General features: G+C 33.4%; 4 protein-coding genes across 8 annotated transcripts; 2 read left to right on the plus strand and 2 right to left on the minus strand.

Moving 5' to 3' along the window:
• Positions 1-107: 107 nt before the first annotated feature.
• On the minus strand, positions 108-4,831 carry LOC126856048 (uncharacterized). 3 transcript variants are annotated; one of them, XM_050604226.1, is made up of 3 exons: positions 4,809-4,831; positions 4,534-4,593; positions 108-4,359 (listed from the first exon to the last, which is right to left on the minus strand). In XM_050604226.1, the coding sequence occupies exons 2-3, from the start codon at positions 4,574-4,576 to the stop codon at positions 530-532; spliced, it is 3,873 nt and encodes a 1,290-aa protein (XP_050460183.1). In that variant the 5' UTR covers positions 4,577-4,593; positions 4,809-4,831; the 3' UTR covers positions 108-529. The 3 variants fall into 3 exon arrangements, with proteins under 3 accessions (XP_050460183.1, XP_050460184.1, XP_050460182.1); XM_050604227.1 differs by lacking the exon at positions 4,809-4,831 and having other exon boundaries at positions 108-2,574; positions 2,650-4,359; positions 4,534-4,800; XM_050604225.1 differs by lacking the exon at positions 4,809-4,831 and having other exon boundaries at positions 4,534-4,800.
• A 333-nt stretch (positions 4,832-5,164) lies between these two features.
• Positions 5,165-9,911, plus strand: LOC126855798 (tRNA (guanine(10)-N2)-methyltransferase homolog). Of its 3 annotated transcripts, none has more exons than XM_050603756.1 (9): positions 5,165-5,484; positions 6,785-6,850; positions 7,241-7,477; positions 7,649-7,783; positions 7,841-8,104; positions 8,216-8,354; positions 8,428-8,626; positions 8,752-8,878; positions 8,947-9,911. In XM_050603756.1, the coding sequence occupies exons 2-9, from the start codon at positions 6,788-6,790 to the stop codon at positions 9,109-9,111; spliced, it is 1,329 nt and encodes a 442-aa protein (XP_050459713.1). In that variant the 5' UTR covers positions 5,165-5,484; positions 6,785-6,787; the 3' UTR covers positions 9,112-9,911. The 3 variants fall into 3 exon arrangements, with proteins under 3 accessions (XP_050459713.1, XP_050459711.1, XP_050459712.1); XM_050603754.1 differs by lacking the exon at positions 5,165-5,484 and adding an exon at positions 6,213-6,488; XM_050603755.1 differs by lacking the exon at positions 5,165-5,484 and adding an exon at positions 6,310-6,442.
• Positions 9,427-12,401, minus strand: LOC126855801 (ER membrane protein complex subunit 2-like). Its single transcript, XM_050603760.1, has 7 exons — positions 11,948-12,401; positions 11,386-11,499; positions 11,094-11,244; positions 10,876-11,019; positions 10,544-10,700; positions 10,269-10,364; positions 9,427-10,180 (listed from the first exon to the last, which is right to left on the minus strand). The coding sequence occupies exons 1-7, from the start codon at positions 11,979-11,981 to the stop codon at positions 10,007-10,009; spliced, it is 870 nt and encodes a 289-aa protein (XP_050459717.1). The 5' UTR covers positions 11,982-12,401; the 3' UTR covers positions 9,427-10,006.
• A 400-nt stretch (positions 12,402-12,801) lies between these two features.
• Positions 12,802-22,590, plus strand: LOC126855792 (uncharacterized). The gene is made up of 3 exons (XM_050603741.1): positions 12,802-13,986; positions 14,141-16,888; positions 17,634-22,590. The coding sequence occupies exons 1-3, from the start codon at positions 13,978-13,980 to the stop codon at positions 19,311-19,313; spliced, it is 4,437 nt and encodes a 1,478-aa protein (XP_050459698.1). The 5' UTR covers positions 12,802-13,977; the 3' UTR covers positions 19,314-22,590.
• The last annotated feature ends 1,636 nt before the right edge of the window (positions 22,591-24,226 follow it).

Consider the following 24,226-nt stretch of genomic DNA (forward strand, 5'->3'; position numbering starts at 1 on the left):
AATCTAAATGCTATGTGATAGAAATATCTTAAGTCTTAAGATATTATTCTAATTATTATATAAACGATGATATTTAAAGAGGGGGATGATATATTAAAAGGGGCAAGAAAATTGAAATAATTATTTAATATTTCATTCAAAAATTTAATAATATAAAAAGACAAGTTATTCATACTTACTATAGCAAATATTACATAGCTGTAATATTAAAACTACACATTTTGTTTCAAAAACTTTAATTATATTTATCAGAATATATGATTGACAGAATAAGATATATGTGAATATATAAATGTGGTTAAATAATTTGCAAAATATTTTACAAGTTGTTTGTATACCAAATGACTTCTTTTTAATATATTATGCACATCCATATTGATGGTCATTTGATATTATCCATAACTCAAACAATACTTTCGTCCACATTTTAAATTGTACAAATATTATATCATTCTCTCTCTCTCTTTAGAAATAATTTTATTCAATATTGTAATAGCATCGAACAAGTGTAACAATATTTGCAAATAAATTATGTTTTTAAATCTTTCCAAAATGTGGTAACAGTCTGACGATATTTTTTCTCTAATTTTATCATCTTTTTCATCGACTCCACATGTTTTAGCGTAATTGTTTGACTGTTAAGTTTTCTTTCCAATTCGTTTGCTGCTTTCATCATATGAGGTAGTTCAAGTGCACGAGCCTCTTTTATGAGTTTTGAGGCATTTGGATACATATTTGCAATTGCAATATTTCTTTTTCTTTCCAATTTCTCTTGTTTTTTTTTCCATTGTTCTACTTTTTTAGAATTTTTGTATCTACATGTGTATTTATTTTGAATCCATTTGTTCACAGATGATTCATTTAGACCACTTGTTAATGGTTGGTCATCATTTCTGTCTTCTGGAATCAATACTGGTTCTGTTGGAATCAATACTGGTTCTGTTGGAATCAATATTGGCTCAACAGAGTTAAATATCTCAGGATTTGATGATATATCATTCTGAGCATCTTCCGTAACTGAATCTTCCAGTATCATTATCTCATTATCATTACGATCTACAGTATCATTAATTATAGGCGAAATATCGTCTCTTCTTTCAACAAGCAACTCGTCACTCGTATTCTGCTGAACACCAATCGCAGAAACATTTTCAGCAGAGTGTGTATTTTGCGAAGTGCTAAATGTTACGGTTAACGAAGAATTTACATTAAAGTGTGATGCAAGATTTTCTTGTTCACATATTCCATTATTTTCCAATTCCTGCAATATCTGCGGCGAACAATTCATATTTTTTCTCATCATTTCCGAGTGTTTTTCAATGCGCGCCAGCATTTTGAATAGAGTGACGGGTGTGTGAGGCACAAATAAACGATTATAAAGCAGAGTGAGTTGAAGATAAATGACAGCATCAAGATTCTCAATCATCCGATCTCGTTTCACAGATTCGAGTTGCTTCATTGCATTCTTAAATTGAGATATGTAATGATTTGGTTTGGGCTCAGTGTTGAAAATCATAAGAAGCTTGACTTGTAAACGCCACATCTTTGTACGTAAGCGAGAGTATTGCCTGAAACTACCATTATGCTTTTCCAATTGTTTTTTGTGGTCTTTTATTGATTGAAAAATCCATCGTGGATCATTTATTCCTTGTATGTGATCATTGTAACATGTAAAGCTCATTTTTGTTAGCTGTGGCATTCTCGAAGACAATAGGTTAAACATTTTTGTAGGATTCATGGGTAAAGTCACATCCACCCCATAATCCTTTTCATTGTCTGGAAGATTGATCCAGTGAAACAGCAGATCGCATAGCAGTTCTATGTGTCCTTTCATTGCTATTATCTGCAATATTACATCTTGATATTGATGCCTTGTGTGGCCTATTTTTATTTCAAATTCTATTGTCTTTTCAACCAATGTCTTGAGAAAAAGTGGAATAATTTTGCGCTTTGGGAAACTTGCTATAGTCTTCCTTCCATCACTTGACAAATCCTTTTTGCGCAAGACTGAAAGATTTCTCGAGATCATCTGCGCGTCTTTGTTATTTTTGTCATGGAATTTACCACAGGCAAATAAAATAGTAGTAAACTCTATTTCATTTATTCCATTTTGTCTATATTTCTTCTGTTTATCTTCGGGCTGATGTATCTTATTTATAGAAGATTCCAAGTTTCCTTCTAGATTGCACAGAGAGCCTTGAGGAATCGGCATTTCGTTAGTTTTTGCATTTGATGATAACGTGTCTGCACTACTAAAAGATTTCGAATATTCTTCTACTGGAATCGAACTACTGCTTGTTGCCTTGGATGACAAACTTATTTGAAAATCAGAACTTGAGAAACTCGTGTACATAGGTCCGTCCGTGTAACTTGAGACCGCTGCCGGAGTTTGAAAGTGCTGGGACCATCGATATGCATTGCACGTGGACGACTCGTGGCCGCGCTTTGTGCAATTGCAGCAATGCAATAAACCCGGCGGTTTCATTATGTTACCTGGATTCTGGGGTGGGCCGCTCATGTCGGTCGTTTGATGATACCGTCGCCAGAGATCGGGACACTGCGTTGACTCATGTCCTATCGAATTACACATAGTACAATACAGGACACGACAATATTCGCAAGTTTTACGAAACGTGTTCTGCTGCTTACCGCATGTAAGACACATCTTCTGTGGACAACGAGACTCAATGTGACCTTTGTTGCCACATATATAGCAGCAGGGCGTTTTGCGTGGCACTGGACAATCATAACGTTGGTGACCATCCTGATGGCAATGCGTGCATCTGTTGTACCAGAACCTGTTGCGATGTCTGCTGGAAGGACATGGCATCAAATCCGCGTCCATTATCCTCCACATTTGCGGATCTTTCGACATGCTTCGCTGTAATTCGTCAACATCAAAGTTCTCCTGACTGCGAGATGAGTTATAGTAATGATTCCTCAATGACTCTGACATTGTTTTGAAAAACTCATTCCTTGATTCGCTTTTTCTATTTTCGCCGCTGCTGCTTTGCTGCATAACATATTGATAGTTTTGCTGAACAGTGCATTGTCGTTTTTGTTTAGGATTCTCCATCCTGCTATCGTTTTGTCTCTTCCGATCTATTGCTGTATCATTACTACTGCATGATGCTGTTGCATCTAATATATTGTTTCTTTCTGCACTTCTTAAATTATATCTATCAGGTGTTGATATAATATTATTTTTATTAATTTTCTGTTGCACTTCATGAATGTAATTATATGAATATATTTCTGGAATCATAAATTGTTCTAAATTAGCAGTACGTTCTTTAGATGTAGTTTGCAACTGTTTTGTAGAATTTTGATTTATATCTTCAATTGATACATTTTGATTTTTATTTAATTTTGCACTTTTGGATGACTTTTTAATTTCACATATACTTTTAGCACCTTTCTGAACTATTGTGCAATTCAAAACAATATCTTCTCTAATTTCTTGCGTACGTGTATGGTTATTCCTGGAGTTTACTGTTGTATCCTTATTATGTAGAGATTTATTAGTATTTTTATTTTTAACAGATGTACCTTGATGATTACTCGATTCGCCTGTAATTTTAGAGCTAACATTTTTTGAAATTAACTCATCCATTTTTGAATTTGTATCGTTTTCCTCATCAGAATCATGCAGATTTATAAGTGGTGGTTTTGGTTTTGGTGGAACTGGTACTTCAAAAATAGATTCTTCAGAGTCAGAACTATCCGAAGTTTGTTTATCGTTCTTTAATTTGTCTAAGAAAATCTCTTGTTTTGCAGATTTTGACATGACATTGTACTTTGAATGTATCATGTCATTCGATAAAGCAGTTTGATCTTTTAGCAAATTTTCTCGATGCTTACTTTTTGTATTAGGAGATTTATGTTTCTTGGCAAAGCTTTTTTCTTTTTCTACTGAAGAGTTTTCTAGGTTGTCATTATTAATATTATCTTTATAATGTATTATAGGATTCATCTCTTGATCAGACAATTTGTCTATGCTAGTCTGAATTTCAACCGATGCAGGATTGATTGTATCAGTTAAATTTTGTACGCGCGATATATCATTGTCTATGACAGAACTCTCATTTGGTAATAGAGTATTCTGTTTGCAATGCTCTTTTGATATTTTCTTAGTTTTTGGAGACTTATTAGCAGATTCAAATTCTAATGGTTGCTTGTCTTCAGATTGTTGTTGCATATTTTCTGGTTCAAAATTTAATTCAGCATCCATGTTAGTAAGTTGAATCGTCGTTGAAATATTCGAAGTATTTGGTTCATCCCCGACGTTTGATTCATAATAAATTTCCGCGTACAATCGTGACTGTAAGTCACTGTCATCGAAGTTTTCGTTTTTATAATCTACAATACATAATAATTGCCTTTAATACTTGCATCTTAAGAATAATGTGACAAATATGAACAAACTTTATAACAAAATTGTAAATATATATATATATATATATATATATATATATATATATATATATAATATAAAATTATATATATATATATATAATTTTATTAATTATTTACCTCTGAATAGATTATTCCCCTCTTCAAAAGTATTTTCTGACATGATGTTTATAGATACTTCTGACATAAGTAGATATATTCGGAAAAATTTTTAATTTCATTAAATGAAACGCCAATAGAAACATAATAGAAATTTTTCAGCATTTGTATGCATGTACGTTATAATTAATACACACGTGCAGTGTATGAAAGTGCTACTTTACATAATCTTTTTGTTAGCAAAAAAAACGTGTGCAATGTTACCACAGACTTCTATATAATACTAGATCGCTAACCAGTGTTTTTCTATGCACCAAGCAGGAACCGTGTACATGTGATGCGCAGAACGCGTTGCGCATCACATGTACACGGTTCGCGCTTGTGTATGCAGGAAAACAAAAAACCCAGCCCGTCTATAACAACACTGCCGCTAACTTCCTTATATACTGACCGAAATATTAATACCATAAAGTATGTATAACCTATAAGAAGTAAGCATCTGCGCATGCGTGACTTAAATAAGAATCGTGGTAGGAATCAATAAGAAAGAAAAGGATAAGAGCTGAATATGTAATATGGCCGACGTGTCAGAAAAGTATGTTTGTGTAAGTGTGTGTGCTGTACATAATTTTTGAGGTTATGTATTTCGTAGAGTAAAGAGGGGAACACAAATAAGCGCATAGCCATAAGTATAAGGAAATTGATTCATTTCGTTAGGCATATGTTTGTGGACCAATCAATTTCTTTATGCTTATGACCATGCGCTTATGCAAAACTGTGTGTTCCCCGCTTTAGCGCTCTAGGCTGCGTTCCAAAACGTACTCTCTGAGGAATGATATTTTACTCGATGGCCATTCCGAAACTTTCTTAAGCGTTTCTGATTGGTTCCAAGCCGGCCATCGAGTAAAATTTTCCTCGCAGAGGAAATTTTTCACCGTTTTGGAATCTAGCCCTAGTATTATATAGAAATCTGTGAGTGTTATTAATTTTCTTCATTCAATTTCTCTAGAAAGCAACTTATATCATGGGCTTATTTTACATCACACCGATATATTTTAATACGTAGTATATTGGGCAATTATAACCATTCCTCCATAGAATGAAATAATTATGATTGGCCAGTATAGTATTTAGTACGTATTAGAATATGACATTTGTTCGTAGAACAAACTTGCTTTTAATAATAAATTATTAGCCTTAAGCCCGTATCAGGCTATGCAGTTAAAGTGTTTTATATTGATTTTAATTGACAGTTGCGGATTGACCAATCAGCTGGCAAGCTACTTTGCTCTGATAGGTCAATCCACAATAAACAACCATAATCCTCCAATCGCAACCAAACCCGTAATGTTATAGGCCTTTAAAAATTGAGATTGAAAATTCAAGATTGAAATTTGACCAATCAGAACATTATTAATATATTTTAATTATTTAATAGATATTCATATTTCTTTATAATATATTTCTTTTTAATATTATCTCAACGAGGCAATACTTGCAAATTCAAATAACAATAAATAAATTATCAAATATGTATTCTATATAATATTTTATATTTCTATATTATTTGGATTTTTATATGAATTTAAATCAGCATTTCTCAACCCTATCCATCTTTCAAAATAAAATATAATCTTTTTTGCAAATTTTTACATATTCTAAAAATTTAGCTTCGCGAAATGACAGAAAACGTTTTCTATTTCCAATTAATTAATCTGGTAGTTTACTAGATACGCAATTAAAATGTCGAATGTGTTTTATAATCTTGTAAAATTTATAATCATTGGTTGAATGTGCTCTTAGAGAGGTTAGATGATTGTCAACAATAGCTCAAGGGAATCTGTGTTTATATATATATCTAATATAAATAATTATTACGGGTATAATATATATTATAAACGATGCTAAAAATGAGCAGCCCATTAAAAAGGTATCTCTTTTGGTTTGCTCACGAACATATTGATTTCCGATTGGCTGTAAGTGTTTTTTCATGAAATATTTTTAATGATTATAAATTAAATTATAAAACAATTTTTCGTAAAATACTATTATATTTTTATTATATATTTTATTATATTCTACATTTATGTAAATATTGTAGAAAAATTTTATATATTTGAGAGAGACATTTTGCTTGAGAGTTTGTAAGTCATAAGATTTTAATATCTCATTAAATTTTGTAGAGAGCAAAAGAAATGTATTTATATTTTTATATTGATTATATATATTTATTGTGAAAGTAACTATTATTTTTCCATCTATTATATTTCAGGAAATGCAGTCTATATTTGATATGCACAAAATTAATCCACAAATAATAACTAGGCCAAAGGAACATGTAAGGAAGTATGAACATTATTAATTATCAATATTCATGTGTGTGTTGTGTGTATGTGTGTGTTAATATATGTTCTTTTTAGATTACATTGTTGTGTAAATTATTTCTGTGCAAAAAGCATTTCTCAATTATAATTTATACTGTAAAATAACTTTGTAAATGTGAAAAATATTTTTATATAAATGCTATTCATTATATATAATAATACAAATATTGTATCAAATTATGCTTTAAACAATGTACAATTTATGAAAATATCTATACAATATACATTGCTTAGAAAGATATGTGTATGAGATCTTAATCACGATTATTAAAAAAACAATATTGATTTATTTTAAATTACAATTTACTGTAAACAAAAAATAGACTTGTAAAATTTTGTTTTAGCCATACTGGATTGTAGATTTACCTGATGAGAATGCAATACATCAAATTCTTGGTAGAGCAATTTCAATACGCTTTTGTTTGGAACTATGGGCACAAGGCAAACAAAATGAAGATTTACATAATTCTTTAAAAGCTTACTCTGTCAAAAATATGACTGGAGAGAAAAGATCATTCAAGATTGCAGTCGAGACTTTCTGTAAACATTTCTCACAACAAGAAAAAGTAAATAAGATTGAAGTAAGTAAATAAGGAACTTTAATAATGAATTTAAAAGTCATTATTACTCTAAAATTATGTTTTATTAAAATATATGCTATGCATTATTAAATGCTAATCATTTCATATATCAAAATACATATTTAAATTAACTAATATAGTGTTATTGACTTAATGCAATATTGGGGAAAGTCTTTTAGTTATTTACCTCTTGAAGGACCAGTCAGATTGAAAAATCCAGATATCACTTTATTCTATATAGAATATTATGGACTTAATCCTAATAGCATTCCTGAGGAACCATATGAATATTTCTTTGGAAGATGGGTAAGTAATATGATTATCGAAAATATTTTCTTTTTACAGATTATATTTTTATTACAGATTGCTGATGGCCAGCGAGAATTAATTCAAAAGTTATCACTAAAAACTAGAAAATTTATAGGAAATACTTCAATGGATCCACAATTGTCGCTGATAATGGCAAATCAAGCACAAATTAGAAATGGGGATCTAGTTTACGATCCATTTGTAGGAACGGGTTCTTTGTTAATTGCTGCATCTCAATTTGGAGGATATACATTTGGAACTGACATTGATTTTTTAATGCTCCATGGTCGTACAAGACCTACACGGATATCACAAAAGGTATAAGACTAACAAACATTTTAAATATTTATCAATTTTTATAAAACTTGATAAAAAGAAATTTAAAAAATCGAAACAGCCGAATAATTATTGTATTATGTATGATACTAGATAAGGGAAGAAGACGAAAGCATTGCAGCAAATATGCATCAATATGGAATGAGTTCCTATTATCTTGATGTAGTAGTGGCAGATTTTTCGTATCCACTCTGGCGAACAGATTTACGAATAGATGCTATTATAACAGATCGTTAGTACAAAAAATCACAAAATCCGATTACAAATTTTTTAAGATTTGTGAGCGACTAAAGCACCTTTTACAGCACCTTATGGTATAAGAGAGGCTACAGAACGTATAGGTACTATGAAGATAAATCCTATAATAGAAGAGCATCAAGCAACTTCTCATATTCCTTCTAAAATTGGTTACGGCCTGAATCAAATATATAAAGATTTATTGTGTTTCTCCGCGAGACATCTGAAACTTGATGGCAGATTGGTGTGTTGGTATCCATTGTTTAGGTACATATATCTATTAATAATTATTTGTAATTAATGATATGTAAGAAATGTGGCAACACTAGGAATGATTATTTATTAACTAGTAAATGGTACAGAAAATTATATTTATCAAATTTATGATTTAGGGACCAATATACAGAAGATCAGTTACCAGCACATCCATGCTTAGAGTTGTTAGCTAATTCCGAACAAGTCTTGAGCAACTATACTAGTAGAAGATTATTAACGTACAAAAAAATTAAAGAGTCAGAAGTATGTATGCATGAGCCATTTAATTTTACATGCAATTCTTACTCTTCTATATCTTCAATATTTGATAGGCAACCGATGAAAGCATCAGTATGAATTTAGTCGACTTTCGTGAAAAATATTTTGCATTACGCGAAGAAACAAGGAAGGAAAGGCGAACGAAAAAAGCCACAGAAAGAGCGAGAAGACGAGAAGAGTGGGAACGTCGTAATAACAAGGAAGTTACTGAAAGATGACTGTGATCTTTTGTAGACAGTAAATGTCTTCTTTCATTTATATAGATATTTTCACAGGTGTTAATCCTTATATATGCATATTGGATTGTTCGGAAAATTTTCTTATTTTACAGTTATTTCATAAGGAAAAGATTAAAAAATTTTGTAAGCAATCCAGTAATTAAAAATATATAATTATTCAGAAATATCTCAAGATGTGGTCACCTGATTTTTGCATTTTCTCTTATTATGTGCAAAATAATTGTAACAATTGATATGAAAACAAGGCTAATTGTTCCAATTAGTTTGAAATAAATGATATTTTTTACATACATATATCTTATTCATCAACGCCGTTTTTATTTTCATTATATTTATATGCAGATATAATCAATACTTTATAGCACATGAAAATCAACAATGATATTAGACAACAGAGAGAGCCGAGAGAGTGATCACAATTACAAAATCAATGATGATTATACATTCACTTAATAACATATACAGTAAAATACAGAAATATTAATATATATATATATATATGTTTAGAAGATAATTACGTATATAGTGCAGCTAAAACCTGAAAACTATATAGAATTTACTAATTGAGTGATTAATAATATATTAACATATGCATTTTATATCGACATTAGACAAAATTATACTCTTGGGACATAATAATATACATTACATAATTGAAAAATAGAATAAAAGATAATACTGTTTCAATACATTAATCATGATCAGAATTTTATTAACTTTTTTTTTAACTGCATAGAACTAAAAAATGTACCTAAAAATTTCTCGTGCTCGATAGATTCTTTGGAAATAGTTATATGCAATATGTTTAAACATATGCTATTGACTTTTGTTACAAAATTAAAATAAATATACAATTTGTCAAAGATAACAGTACCTAAGCTTCAAGTTGCAGTTGTCCTAATAAACGTTCTACATTCTTAACATCTTCATTCGATACTTTACTTTCATATTGTTTCTCAATTTGTTTACTAGCCCATTCGCTTAGCTTCATTGCATCCTTCTTCTTGGATGCAGGGCATTTAGGTGATGTTGCAATATTGTTTGTTGTCTGAAATTACATATTTACAGAAAGCTGTTTACACATACACACATATAAAATTAGTATCTAATATTATATGTGCCATTTTAAAACTTACTAATAACAAACCATATAAGGCTCTAATGTTATTTGGATTTAATTTTGCTGCTTGGCAGAAATATGCTTTCGCTAACTCCATGTTATCAAATCCGCCCTGTATAAAAAAATACAATTTAAAAATATATACTCTATTTATAAATATATATCTCAAATGTATATTATTCTCATTCAATCAAAAAGGTCTTTTTTGATATTTATTTTTTGTTAATTCATCTAGTTAAATACATTGTGGCTGTTGCAAACAATCATAAAAATAATAAATGCATCCATTACCTGAGAATATTTTATTTCAGCATATCTTTGGTAAATTAAATGGCTGTGTGGATTATGCAATATAAGTTCTTCCATGCAATAGGCTGCTTTGGAATACTCTTGTTCTTGCAAATAAAGATCACACAACTCGTGCCATGCTTCTTGATCACTCATAAATCTAAATAATGATTTTGTAACATAATATTACTAATATACATATATCATTTATAAAATTATAAAAAAATATATAATTTTATAAAAATATAATATACATTTATTTATATTTTATAAGTTTTATAAAACTATTTAAACATGTTAATATATATATATATATGTAAAAGTGTGAAACTGACCTTTTTAGATATTCTGTAAGTTCTTTGATTGCCTCTGGAATACGTCCTCGAGCTTTCAAAATAGCAACACGACGTTTTCTTGGTGCTGCATTAGTCTCATCTCTTTTTATAATAGACTCCAAAACTTCCATTGCTTCATCATACCTGCAAAATATATAGATAAATTGTTAAAACAAGTATTATTAAATATTTGTAAATACTTGATAATGTATATTTACATTTCTAATGCTTCCAAATGCATGGCATGGTATTTGTGAACACGCAAGCTGCCTGGAAATGCACGCATTAAAATTTTAATGCAATATTCAGCAAGCGGCAGACGGTAACAATCCAATGCTGCTACACATACTTGTTCCAGAACCAAATATTCTAAATAATTAAAGATGGAGTGTTATTATATATACTTTTATTTTAAAAAATGTGACAAAAATGGTATTATTATTTAATTATATTGCTATTATTTATTTAATCAATTTTAAGAATAAGAAAATGTGTTCAAAATGATTGTACTTTCATTGCCTAAACGATCAATCTTTCCTATTAATACATTTTCCCAAAAGTCCACTACATCTTTACTTCGTCGTTCGGAATCTTCTCTCCAAGTTCTCAATAAATCCCGTACTTCTGTATAACAAAATCATAAAAAACTATTATTAGAAATATATAAAAATATTTTTATAGTTTGCAGAATGTTATCAACACTAATAAAACAATTTAATCTTTTTTTTGTCCGCTAAATTACAAATTCAAAAATTTTCATTATACTTTGTTATATACAAATTTATAAAAATAGCAAAAGATATATCATTAAAGTTTACAATATTAAAAAAGAAAATATATGTACAATGTACATTATCAAAGTACAATAAATTAAAAATAGCCTCAATATTAAATCTTCTGTAATAATTTATGTTCAACTTTTTATAAAATTTCTTCTTAATATTAAATCTATATAAACATATTTAAAAAAAAAAATTAAATTTTAATTAGTATTTTTTGGGTTTATACACATACGAGAAAGAAGACGTACATTAACATTACATCCAATCGTCACATGCGATACAAAACTCACCTGTCCAAGATAATTTGTCGTAACACCCTGCCATGTTACTATTTTATATAATTGGAGAAATTTCTATAAGAACGGATAAACCACTCGATGAAATGAAACTGTTGTCACGCGATATTTTAAAGGTTATACGATGTGGCTCGCAAAACGTAATGTAAACAGTATAAGATCAGATGCATTTGTATAAATTCTTCACGCTTGCAAAAGATACAAAGTTACTGCCACAAGAGACTTTCTAAAATTGTAATACGCTAATTCGTCTGAGATAGCGTAAAGAGATAACAATGTGATGAATAATGGATGTATATATGACGGATGAAGTCGGGAAGAGGGGAGGATGATAACTACATACATGTATGTTCACTTCGTCATTGTTGTAAAATTAATATACCCGTGATCATGATAAAACGTATGATTAGAAAACTCTTGTATTGTATCAGTATGAGTATACATGTGAGCGATTCGATTATTCGTACTTTATGTACACCTGTATATTTTATAAGTGTATTTTGTTACATATATTTATTACGTAAATAATAACACGGATAGACACATGTCACCCAATTGGCTATTAAATGGAGAATTTTTAAAGACCCTAAAATTTTTCTATTTGACAGCTAATCATATGACATTGTGCTTTTATGAATGTTCTTGCTGGAAAGCTCGCATTGATACATACGTATATGTGACGTATGCACACATATATCTGTTCGTTTTAAATGCACCTTTCTCTCAGCACACAATTTTTACAAAAAAAAATTTTATATATATCTGTTTTATTTTAAATACAAGAGATACCGCCATAAAAAACAATTAAACGAACAGATCTAAAGATCTATCTCCATTTAAAAATGCCCATCAATTTCTGTATCGTATCTCTCTCTCTCTCTCTCTCTCTCTCTCTCTCTCTTTTTCTCTTTCATAAAAAGAAACTATAATAAAATATGCGATTGGATGTAGTTTCCTCGGGACACACCTAATCCTAATCTCATCTAACCTAACCTCAACCTAATCTCTTAATCTACGATTTAATCTTTTTTCAGCCGCATTAATCGTACTGTCTGGCATCTCTCTCGATTACTAAAAATTTCAAGTACATATCTACTTCATTTTGAACGCGATAAGTAACGTAACGTGGCTCGATGAACCTCAAAATCCTACAATCCAATCCTAACCTAACCCCAAACTCGCAAGGTTGGTATCACTCGACGTTGACAGTTGACAGTTGACGCGCGTGTCATTGCGCGTGCGCGCGCATTATTTGTCCGTGGGGTTCCGTCGATAAGCTCGGGGAACAGGTGTCTCGCACGACTATACATAGAGGGCCACGGGTGGATCCGGAGGCGCAGGGAGGCGCCACATGGTATCCTTCGGTAGCTCTTGTTGCTCCCATTCCCAGGCGGCGGATTATCATCGCCCGTCGCTGTTTTCTGTTGTGTTTTCGGGGCCGTGTCGAGGAACATGCCGTCGCGATAATCGCCTGCCGTAAGGGGGGCCAGCCGTGCGGGGGCGAAGTGACGTGTGTGCGCGCCGCGGGAGAGTGATCGCGATCCCGACACACACACACACACCCACACCGTCCGTCGTCGTTGCTGCCCGTGTCGTGTCGCGTCGGCCGCGCCGCGTGCAGGCAGGTGTAATTTAATAAGCGCAGGCAGAGGCAGAGGCAGGTTGGGGTGGCTGGCTTGGCGATTTAACAGGATATCGATTTGTCTGGCGAGCCAGTGTCGCCACCGCCGCCGCTGTTCTTCATCGGGCAATCGGCGATAGCACGCGCTGAGCTCGCACCGCCGACAATACGGCCGTCAGGCGTTACGGGGGACAGCCATGGACGTCGATATTTTTGGGGCACAGCGGTGTTGTCGTGCAGCTGTGCCGTGCGTCGCGGTGGCCGCGTGCCTGATGAGCGACGAGATGTGACGCGAGACGGCCGCCCCGGCGACGATTATATTCGGTTTCGTCATCACGAGGAGAGGTGCGACGGAGGAGGCCCGCAACGATCGCGATTACGAGAATCCGTGTACGAGAGGCAGATGCCAACGGTAAGGAAGAAGATCTGTTCATTGTGTCGGCTCGTCGACGTGTTGTACGACGTTCTTCCACTCTAGAGTTCCGCTGGTTTGGATTATACGCGACGCTTTGTAAAGGGAAGGGGAGAAAAAGAAAAAAAAAAAAAAAATAGCGACTCGTTTGTAGGAAATGATGGAGCTCAACAGCGGTGCGGGAACGCCCGTCGGGGCCGTCGCCTGTCCCGTGTGTACTTTGTACCTGCGCGAGGGTATTAGTCTGCAGAAGCATCTGGATACCCATCCCAAGGAACAGGTTATAGATGCTCTCATCAAGGCGAGCGCCTCCTCGACTCAGACGCAACAGCAACAGCAGCAGCATCAACAACAACAACAACAACAGCAGCAGCAGCAAACTACCCCGGCGACATCACTACCGGTATCGCTGCAACCGCAAGCTTCACAGCAAACCCCTACCTCTATTCAGACGCCTCAAGCGTCGCCCCAAGTGTCACAGAATTCCGCTCACATTTCCTCCGCTCATTCGCCGTATCCCATAGGACCCATCTTCGAATGTCCTCCCATAAGTACCATGATGCCACCGCAGTTCACCTCGTTCAGCTATCAACAATTTGTCAACAATGGGACCATGATGATACCGCAGTATGCGATGGCACCGCAGGCCAATCAGATGATGCAGATGCTGTACAATCCGTATGGTATGTACCAACAGCAGCAAATACCCACCGTCCAAATGATCTCACCAGTTGCAGCTATCCCGGGCGCCGCGAGGATTCGACCAGTGGTCACCATGGCCGGGGAGAACAATGTCAGAGCCGCCCTGGCAATTCCTGTAAATAGTCCCGAGCCGAAGCAGATCCTGCCTGAGATATTGCCTGATACCGAGCCTGAATCCGGGCAAGTTATGCCGGATGTGAATCTTCCAGCCTCGCCTGTGCTGCAAAACGAGGACGCATCCGTCAGACAGGAGGAGAGCGACAACAATGCGTTGCCGATCGATCATAGAGGACAGCAGATGCAGACTACCGCGTCGCCTGGTGAAGGTACAGTGCAGCACGGGTATAACGCTATTCCTAGATCCATCACAATCGCTTGCGCCATAAATACCAATGACGATAAAGTGGAGAGTGTACTGCCGGACATGGAGGATGAGGAGCCATCGAATAATATTTCCACCGTGGACTTGCAGTGTAAATCTGTAACATTTGAACAACCTGAAACACAACAGTTTGCGCAACAGGTTATGCAAGAAGGATACGTGAGTATATCCAATAGGAAAACTAATGCAACGAGTGATGTTGACTCTATGACATGTGAGCGCGAATCGGAAATGATGAGCGACGAAAGACCGGCAAGCCGCAACAGCACTTTAAGTGTCAGCAATAACGTTTCATCGTCGCGGGATACAATAGCGATTCCAGACGTATTGAAGGACTCTATTCAACCCGAGCTTAATTCGGTAGAAAAGCTGGAAAACTTGATAACCATAATGGAGACGGAGCTGAATAGCGCTTCGCTTCAAAAAGAAAATAGTTCATCGAATGATCGGGAGAGATTAATGGATGCGAGGGAGAAATCGGATAGGGAGGAGACTGTAATTCACGATACCGTAGTGACAATTCTAGGCCCTCACGACAAGGATCACATATTGCCTGATATACAAGAAGATAACAATACATGGTGCCCGAATGATTATGTAGATAACGAACTGAGAACGCTAGAAAAAACTTGTCGGTATTTGTCGTACAATACAGAGTGCTCGAAAATAGATGACGGTTTGAAAATGTTAGAGAAAAATTTGTATAAGTATAAGCATAGTTTTTCAGCACCCCCGTCCCCCGTCACGAGGAAGAAGTGCCGCAAGACCGTGGCGCGTCGTTATAGCGCGCGATCGGAGCTCGGATCCTGCGAGAATCTCAGCCCGTATCATCATCATCATCATCATCATCATCGTGGTGGCTTTGACGACGCGGCGGCTATGCAGGACGAGGAGGAGGATGAGGACGATGACGACGATGTGGATATCGATGAGGATGAGAAGATTGACGAGGAGGATAACTTCGACGAGGCGGACATGGAGATCGAGGAGATTCCCAGTCCGCATACGCCTTTCGCGGAATGCGGCGTCAGATCGCACACACCATTGTCCACGATCAGCGGGATTTCCGTGTTAAGAGTTAGGAAGGATCTCAGCAAACCATGTTCACCCACATCCATACATTCGTTTCATCATGTGGACAGTGATTGCGTAAGTCACGACGAGGACAGTAATGCTGTAGATAATAATATTGTAGATAATATTGCAGAGAAAGATCCGATTGACTGTTCTCAAATCGAAGAGAAGATTAAGACTGATCATCAGCATCAGGAGACGCGCGCGACATTGTGCGAAAATAATGAAAAAGTTCAGGAATCGAGTAGTAGTAATAGTTATACGTATCAGCAGTCAGTGATAACCGAACACGTTAGTTCATTCCCTGTGATGCACTCGCAGCCACCCGTCTTGATGCAAGAGTCATATTCCGCGACGAGCAAGACGCAAAATCTCTTAAACTTGTCTGAATCGATTAATCCTACAACCAGCACTGAATCCAAGAGCTTTCATTCTACCAAATCTACGTTGATGCCGAAGCAATCGATGGAATTGCTCAACATAAATGAGGACGCCCATGCCGGACCGATAAACGTCTTTGAATTTGAAGGATTACAAATATTAGTTCCTAGTACATTTATAAGCGATTCGTCCCAGAAAGCGGTTAGTGCGACCAGTCAGCAATCTATGGCAAGTAGCGAGGGTGCAATAGGTATTGATGAAGAAGTCAAAAGTATTAATATGCGTGCCGATGAGACCATGCCGCCTAGAGGTGAACTGTCCGAACAAGAGAGCAATGGATGCACAGAGCCGTCTGCATGGCAGGTTTGTGTTACGTGTATTATCTTCAAATATTTTCATATAGAGTCGAGACTCTTTAAATGTGTGTATATAATATTATGTGCATATATAATGATATTCGACATTTGCGATCATTTCTGCAAAGAAAGATTACATAAATTGTTTGTTGAACATTTTGCGGCTTATATCTTAGTCTACAGATTTTTCTAACATAAATATATACATACAATATCAGCAATCGTAATATATAAAGAAATTGTATTTATTAATTTTTATTTATTTTATAATATCTCTCTTTATATAAATAATAAACGATTAAATGTTAAATATTACATATTATTATTAAAATATGCAGAGTTATGAAATAATGAAAAGTTATACTTTGTGTATTAATTTTAAAATGAATTATTAAGAAAATAATATAATGAAAAGATTTTACATTATTATTTAAAATTATTGTGCAACTATTATGAAATTATTATTATTATTGTTATTATAAAATTTATATTTGAATGTTTTATTTTATTTACATTGTAATTAATATTTAAAATAATACACATATAATGTATTTTGAAAAAGTATTAATGAAATTATTTTATTATACCATCATATATATTGTACAAGTTAATCATAAAAAAAAATTAATATTTTCTGGAAAATAATTTATATGCAAATTTAATAATGATAAATTTAATAATAGTTACAATAAACATATATTAAAAAATTATACACATATATAAATTTATTCTTAATATATTTTTTCTTGTAGCTGTACATGGGTCAAGAATCTTCGCGCATGTCCACCTCTTACGATCTGTTGGCACGAGAAAGCTGGGAAGAATCAGAAGGATCTGACAACGAGATCAGCGGCCCGTTGTTGGATAGTAGATCGTTGGCCACGCACTTCACTTCGAGTCTGTTCCTGGATCGAGACCGGAAGACACCGACCAAACGGACGTTCAAGTGTTCTCACTGTAACGAAGTATTCGATTGTCCAAAAGAGCGCAGAGTTCATAGTACAACGGTACATAAGGAAGCAGTGCCCAGTAGTAGCAGAGATCAGTTGGATCAGCCGGAGATGAAGGACATCAAATTGCTTGACAATCGCGTGAATGTGTTCGACGATATATTTGTGCCGGGTCTGCACATGCAACAGATGTACCATCATCAACAGCCACTCCTGCATCAGCTACAACCACCACCGTCGCAACCTGGAGCGGATGGTTTGACCAAGGCTGAGGGCGATCAAAAGATTGGCGAGAATCTGGTGATACCATCGAGCATCGAGGTGACCTGCGCGATATGCAGCCAACGATTTAGCAGCGAAAAATCTCTGCAGATACATCATCGGCGTATGCATCTAGCTGAGGTGAACAAACGCATACGCGAGAACGCCAAGTGCCAGATATGCAATGAGGAGTTCCCGTCAGTGTTGTTGTTCAACGCCCACCTGAAGATACACCCGTTGGAATGCGGACAGTGCGGTAAGTATTTTTACCGAAAGCAAAATTTCAAGCTGCATATGAAGCGGCATTTGGGCATCAAACCGTTTCCGTGCACTGTGTGCGACAAGGCGTTCCTTACCAAGCAAAAACTGGACGAACATACCAACGGCCACACCGGCAACGCGCCTGTCAAGTGTAGTTTGTGCAACGAGACTTTCCGCAGGTATTCGAATTTGACGCAGCATAAGAACCGGCATCACCTCAACATTAAGAAAAAACTCAAAGACTATATATGTCACTGCGGTGAAGTGTTTCACACGAAGAAGAAGCTCGCCTGGCACAAGGAGACACACGACGAAAAGCCCAAGGCATGCACGTATTGCAACGAGCGATTCATCCACATGGCCAGTCTGACGCGTCACATGCGTCGCGCTCACAATCGCCGATTCGTTCCTGATGCGCAGCGCGAAAGCGAGAATGTCGAATGTCCTATTTGCAAGTGTATCTATCTACGATCGTCGTTGGCGGTGCACATGCGTGTTCACAACGGTGAACGACCGTACGAGTGTCAGGTATGCTCCAAGGCGTTCAGCACTAAGTGGAATCTGCAGTTGCACAAGTGGACGCACGCGGCACGCAGTACCAAACCGTTCAAGTGTAATCAATGCAGTGCGGCCTTTTATCGTCACAGCGACTACACGGCGCACATGAATTCCCACCGTAACGTGCGTCCGTATACGTGCAACTATTGCGGCGCGCAGTTCATTCGCAAATATAATTGTCTACGGCATGTCAAGGAGCACGAGGAAAACAAGGCGTACACGTGCGACGTATGCAATAAGACCTTCCATCGCTCCTATTATCTCAAGGAGCATCTGCGGGTGCACTCGGGCGCGCGACCGTACACGTGTCACATCTGCGGCAAGTCCAGCGGCACCAAGTCCAATCACAACAAGCATGTGCGAATCCATCACGCGCGCGAGCCTGTAAATACCGAAAATTAAATAAGGATCATCTACTATATACACTTTTTTCTTGTCGCAGTCGTGAGACGAATTGGACAATCCGATCCCGAGTTTGCCCCGCGCGCTGTACTTATGCGCGAAATTTAATAGCAAGTGTTCAGAGACTGGGATTATATTTTTACGCTTTAATCAGGTATCGAGATCTCGATATAATATCTCGGCAAGCTACGAACACTGTTTTGTGCCCGTGCATGCACGAAACACTCTAAATATATATTAACTCGTCGCGAGAAATTACAACATGACGTCAGCATTGAATCTAGTTTCAAGCACCTTAACTGGGTACAGCATGAATTCCCAGGAACATGTTTGCTAACTGATTTGCTGGCGATTTTTGCTGTCCTTTCTCGAAATTATAGCTACAATTACTCGGGACTAAAGAATTTAGTTAAGATTATTTAGCGGTGATCGACACATGACGTCGACCGTTTTACTGTACTCAATCTGAGTACTCGTTCGTGTGATTCATGCACGAGGGACATGTAACGAATATGTGGCGTACATGCGCCGACGACAATGATGGGATTAAGTCATATTGAAACTGAAACAGTGAGTCTACTATCATGACTTATTTGATTTCGTATAAATGTATACATATGTACACATTTTTAAATATTATATACACATTTTTAAATATTATTACTAAAAACAGAGGACGAAAAAAAATGCCTGAAAAAAACTGATTTTTTTTAAAGTGTAATTTAAATTATACATGTAATGTTATGTTTTTTGAATCGCTAAGTATGATAGTAATAGTTTTGTTTTTTTAAAGTGATAGAAAATGTTGAACGTGATTAAAATTCGCAGAAAGGAGAAATCAAATTATTTTTTTAATAAGATTAATGATAAATAATTGGAACAAATTTATTATTATTTATATTAATATTAATTATCATTAAGAAAAACTTATCGACACTTTTAGGGCGAATTTTGAGCTATGTTTATTAATATTTAGATGAAAATGTTACTATTGTTCAATGATTCGAAAAACATACAATTAACACATAAATAATTTACATTAAACCATATTTAAAAATTTGTGTACAGATATATATACATTGATAAAATCAAATAAAAATCTTTATATGTAGTTTATTTAGTGTTTCAGACTCAACGATGATTTAATTCCATCATTGCAGTCGACGCGTATATATAACATTCTTTCAATAAGAAAATTGATTATCTTTATTAATTTTTATTTATCATACTGATTTTGCCCATCGTCTTTTTTATATATCCGAAAGTGTCTTACAATAACACACTTTAAGCATTGCCATACGTGTAGAATAAAAATCGGAGGCGTTATTAACTCTGTCATCCGTGCAGTTTAATTCTAGATAAGTAACTTTTATTATATCTAAAGTTTCCTTTCTCTTTTTTATTGAAATGCTGTTATATATCATTAATTTTTTGTTATTGACTGCGAGATATTTTTATTTCTAAGGAATTCATCGCTACATTTGATACGTGCATGATAAAGTATGATGATAATATTACTTTAATATGTGATTTAGTTTAATTTGATGGAAAGCACTTTAATCCTTAGATATCCAAGTATTTAAAAATATTACATGCAAGGTATTCTAGAGAACAATTTCATCAATATATTTTATCAATATATTTCATCAATATATATTTCATCATATATATTTTATCAATATATTTCAATATATTTTATTCCATTTAATTTTGTTATTTTATAACAATTTTGAAATTAAAAACATGGGTACATTTGTATATACATTAATTCTTTTATCGGTCATGTGTGTTGCATGTTAATTGTATTATTTATTTGTTAATTTTAATGAAAACAAATACATATATTTGTATTTCAGGATTAACAAATTATATAAGATTATTAAAGATTTTCTTAATATTTTATAATAAAATAATTGTATATTAAAATTAGCATATTTCAAACAAATTTTGTGGAAAAAAAAACATCCCGCAAAGGTATCTAAGGATTAAATAGAGAAAGAGAGAAACAGAAATTGTTGTTTATATATCGTATTATCAAGCAATCTTGATTATACAGGGTTGGGATTTTATTACGTTACGTGCTATGTTTGTGAACATTTGCATGCTGTGTAAGTCCAGTGACTTGAGACTTTCATTATCTTAAGCTAATAACAAATTTTTAATAAAGATAAACTATTATAATATATGTCACAAAACAATTCTTGAATAGTTCTTGCGAAACTATGCAATGAAGAAACACGTTTGCCAACTAATAGTATAATTATTATATAAAACTAATTAATCCAATTCATACTTACAAAGATATTGAGCACTTTTACATGTCGTTGGTTGTAAAGAATTTTTTTTTACAATATCTATTTTACATAAAAAGTGTGCAGGTTCTTGCACATTGTTTGACTCTATATAAGTATGAGAACAGCTCGTATGAATTGCGTTCAATATTCTATGTAAGGGCCTATGGACTAATATTATGACTATCGACTACCACATAATAGTTACGTATTTTTTAGTTGTTATTCTATATTTATATATTTTGCAATATGTGTATAAGGCCGTATTTTTTATTGGTTACTATAATTCCAAGACTGATCGGTGTTGGTTCATCATATATTGCTCTCTAATACAAATCAAAGTACACTTCTCAGTTTTAGTTTGATATCTTAATGTTTTTGTTGCGATAAGCAATAATATTGCTCCTTGGAAAATAGGAAGATGTAAATCCAAAAGAAATCAATTCATGCTTCTAAGGTAAATTTCTTAAAGAAATATCTTGCCACAAGTTTCGTCACATTAAAATTTATTTAAAAATTTGTGTATAAAATAAAAGATGTTTCTTGATGAAAAAAATGCATAATATTTATGTGAGATTATATTAAGTTTTTTACTGCAAAAACTATATTAATTTTCTAATATATTATGTTATTACATTATTCTCTAAGCGAATTAAAGTTTATTATATTAGTCACATATAAAAAAAGGTATCAATAACAACCGAATATTTTGGATTTATTCTCTTCTGATATACTTACTACGATTAGCATATATAAAAAATCATATGCTACTTGTACAATCAGAAAATAATGTATTATAATATAGATATATGACATTATTAAAAATTAAGCAAATAGTTATGAATGTAAGAAAGTAGGAGAGTAATTTGACATCTGAAAACAGAAATATCTGATAAATTAAATTTGACAAATTATTGGGAGGAAAATGTCATTCTTTTTTTTTATTTTGATATAAGAGAGCAATATTAAAGAGAGGATATAAAGCTATCTGAAATAATGTTAGATTATATATATACACATATACATATACATATATATATATATATATATATACATACATATATACATATACATATATATATATACACACACATATATATATATATATGTATATATATATGTATATATATATATATATATATATATATATATATATGTATATATATAATCGATTAGTTAATTTCATGTTAATCAAATTATGTTTTAAAACGAGTTCTGATTATTAATTTTAAAAGAGGCGACCAATGATGAGTGACTAATAAAATATAAAAAAAATGCAGATTTATAACTCTACGTTCATAGATATTTCGATAACAATTTGAAAATTTTAATGTGATGTGCAAAAATTAAAGCATGTTATATACGCTATGATAGAATTTGTTTTAAATTATATATTAACCCTTTGTACTCGATGTGCTTGTTATTCAACATTATCATATTTTGTGTAACAAAAATTTGCAAGTATTTTATGTTATTCCTAAAATCTATAAAATCGTAAAATTCATTGCTCAGCTAAAATTACAACTTGTTGGCAATTAATATAGGAAAGATAATCGAAGAAAATACAAGAAGTGTTATAAAACATATTAAATTTTGACAGAAGATATTTAGCTAGTTTTAGAAGATATAGACTATGCACAGATAAAAACAATCACACATACGGAAAACAAGTGCGAATATGAATGTGGTAAAAGAAAAAGATGTTGTCTAATGTGACTCAAATCATTAAAATAGATATATTGTAGAATATCGTTATATAATATCTACTCGCGAGTGTAGTGTGGAAGTAAAAATGAAAGTAAGTGTAATTGATAATAAACGAATTCAATTTTCACCACGAGATTTCATAATGGAATTGTGCATCGTATTTAATATAGGATGAGATTTAACATTGTGTATATATGTATAACTTTATATGGAAAAGTTTGTAACTTATAAATGTGACGTTTTGCAATTATAATTGCATATTTGATAGGGGTAAATGACAGAAAATTAGAATATCTTGAGAGATTAAATTAAATTCTTTGCAATAATATGTAATACTATAGGGCGTTTTAGTAGCGTGAATATTTCAGGGAGATTTTTTTCAAAAGAATTTTGATGTTTCTCTTATAAACACTTTCTCTTATAAAAAAATTGTCATAATATAATTGACATTTACAATTTGCTGAATAACAAAAAAGAAGAAAATTTAAAAAAATTTTTTATAGATGCAATTAATTATTTGTTAAACATTTAAAAAATAGACTTTATTAATAACTAATAATATCTCTAATTTGATGCTGAAATTTGGAAGTTATGATGAAGTTCTTGAAATATTTACTGAATGAAAATTTCTATCTCATATTTTGCACACATGCACACAAAAAGATCTATCCCTAAAATATTACATTTACAGCACTCAGTGTGGCGTGTCTTTTACAATATATTATAATCTTTGCACATATGGTATTGCTATTGCAGGCAATATTCAAGCACAAAGGGTTAAATTACTTTTTAATAAACTATAAACAAGATATTAAAATGTATTGATAATTTCATTGATAAACATTTATTTGTCAAATTAGTTTAATATGATTCATCGCATATCTGCTATTTATAAAATTAATTGTATCGTTATAA

Source organism: Cataglyphis hispanica, chromosome 17 (assembly GCF_021464435.1).
Source record: "Cataglyphis hispanica isolate Lineage 1 chromosome 17, ULB_Chis1_1.0, whole genome shotgun sequence".
In the NCBI taxonomy this organism is placed as follows: domain Eukaryota; kingdom Metazoa; phylum Arthropoda; class Insecta; order Hymenoptera; family Formicidae; genus Cataglyphis; species Cataglyphis hispanica.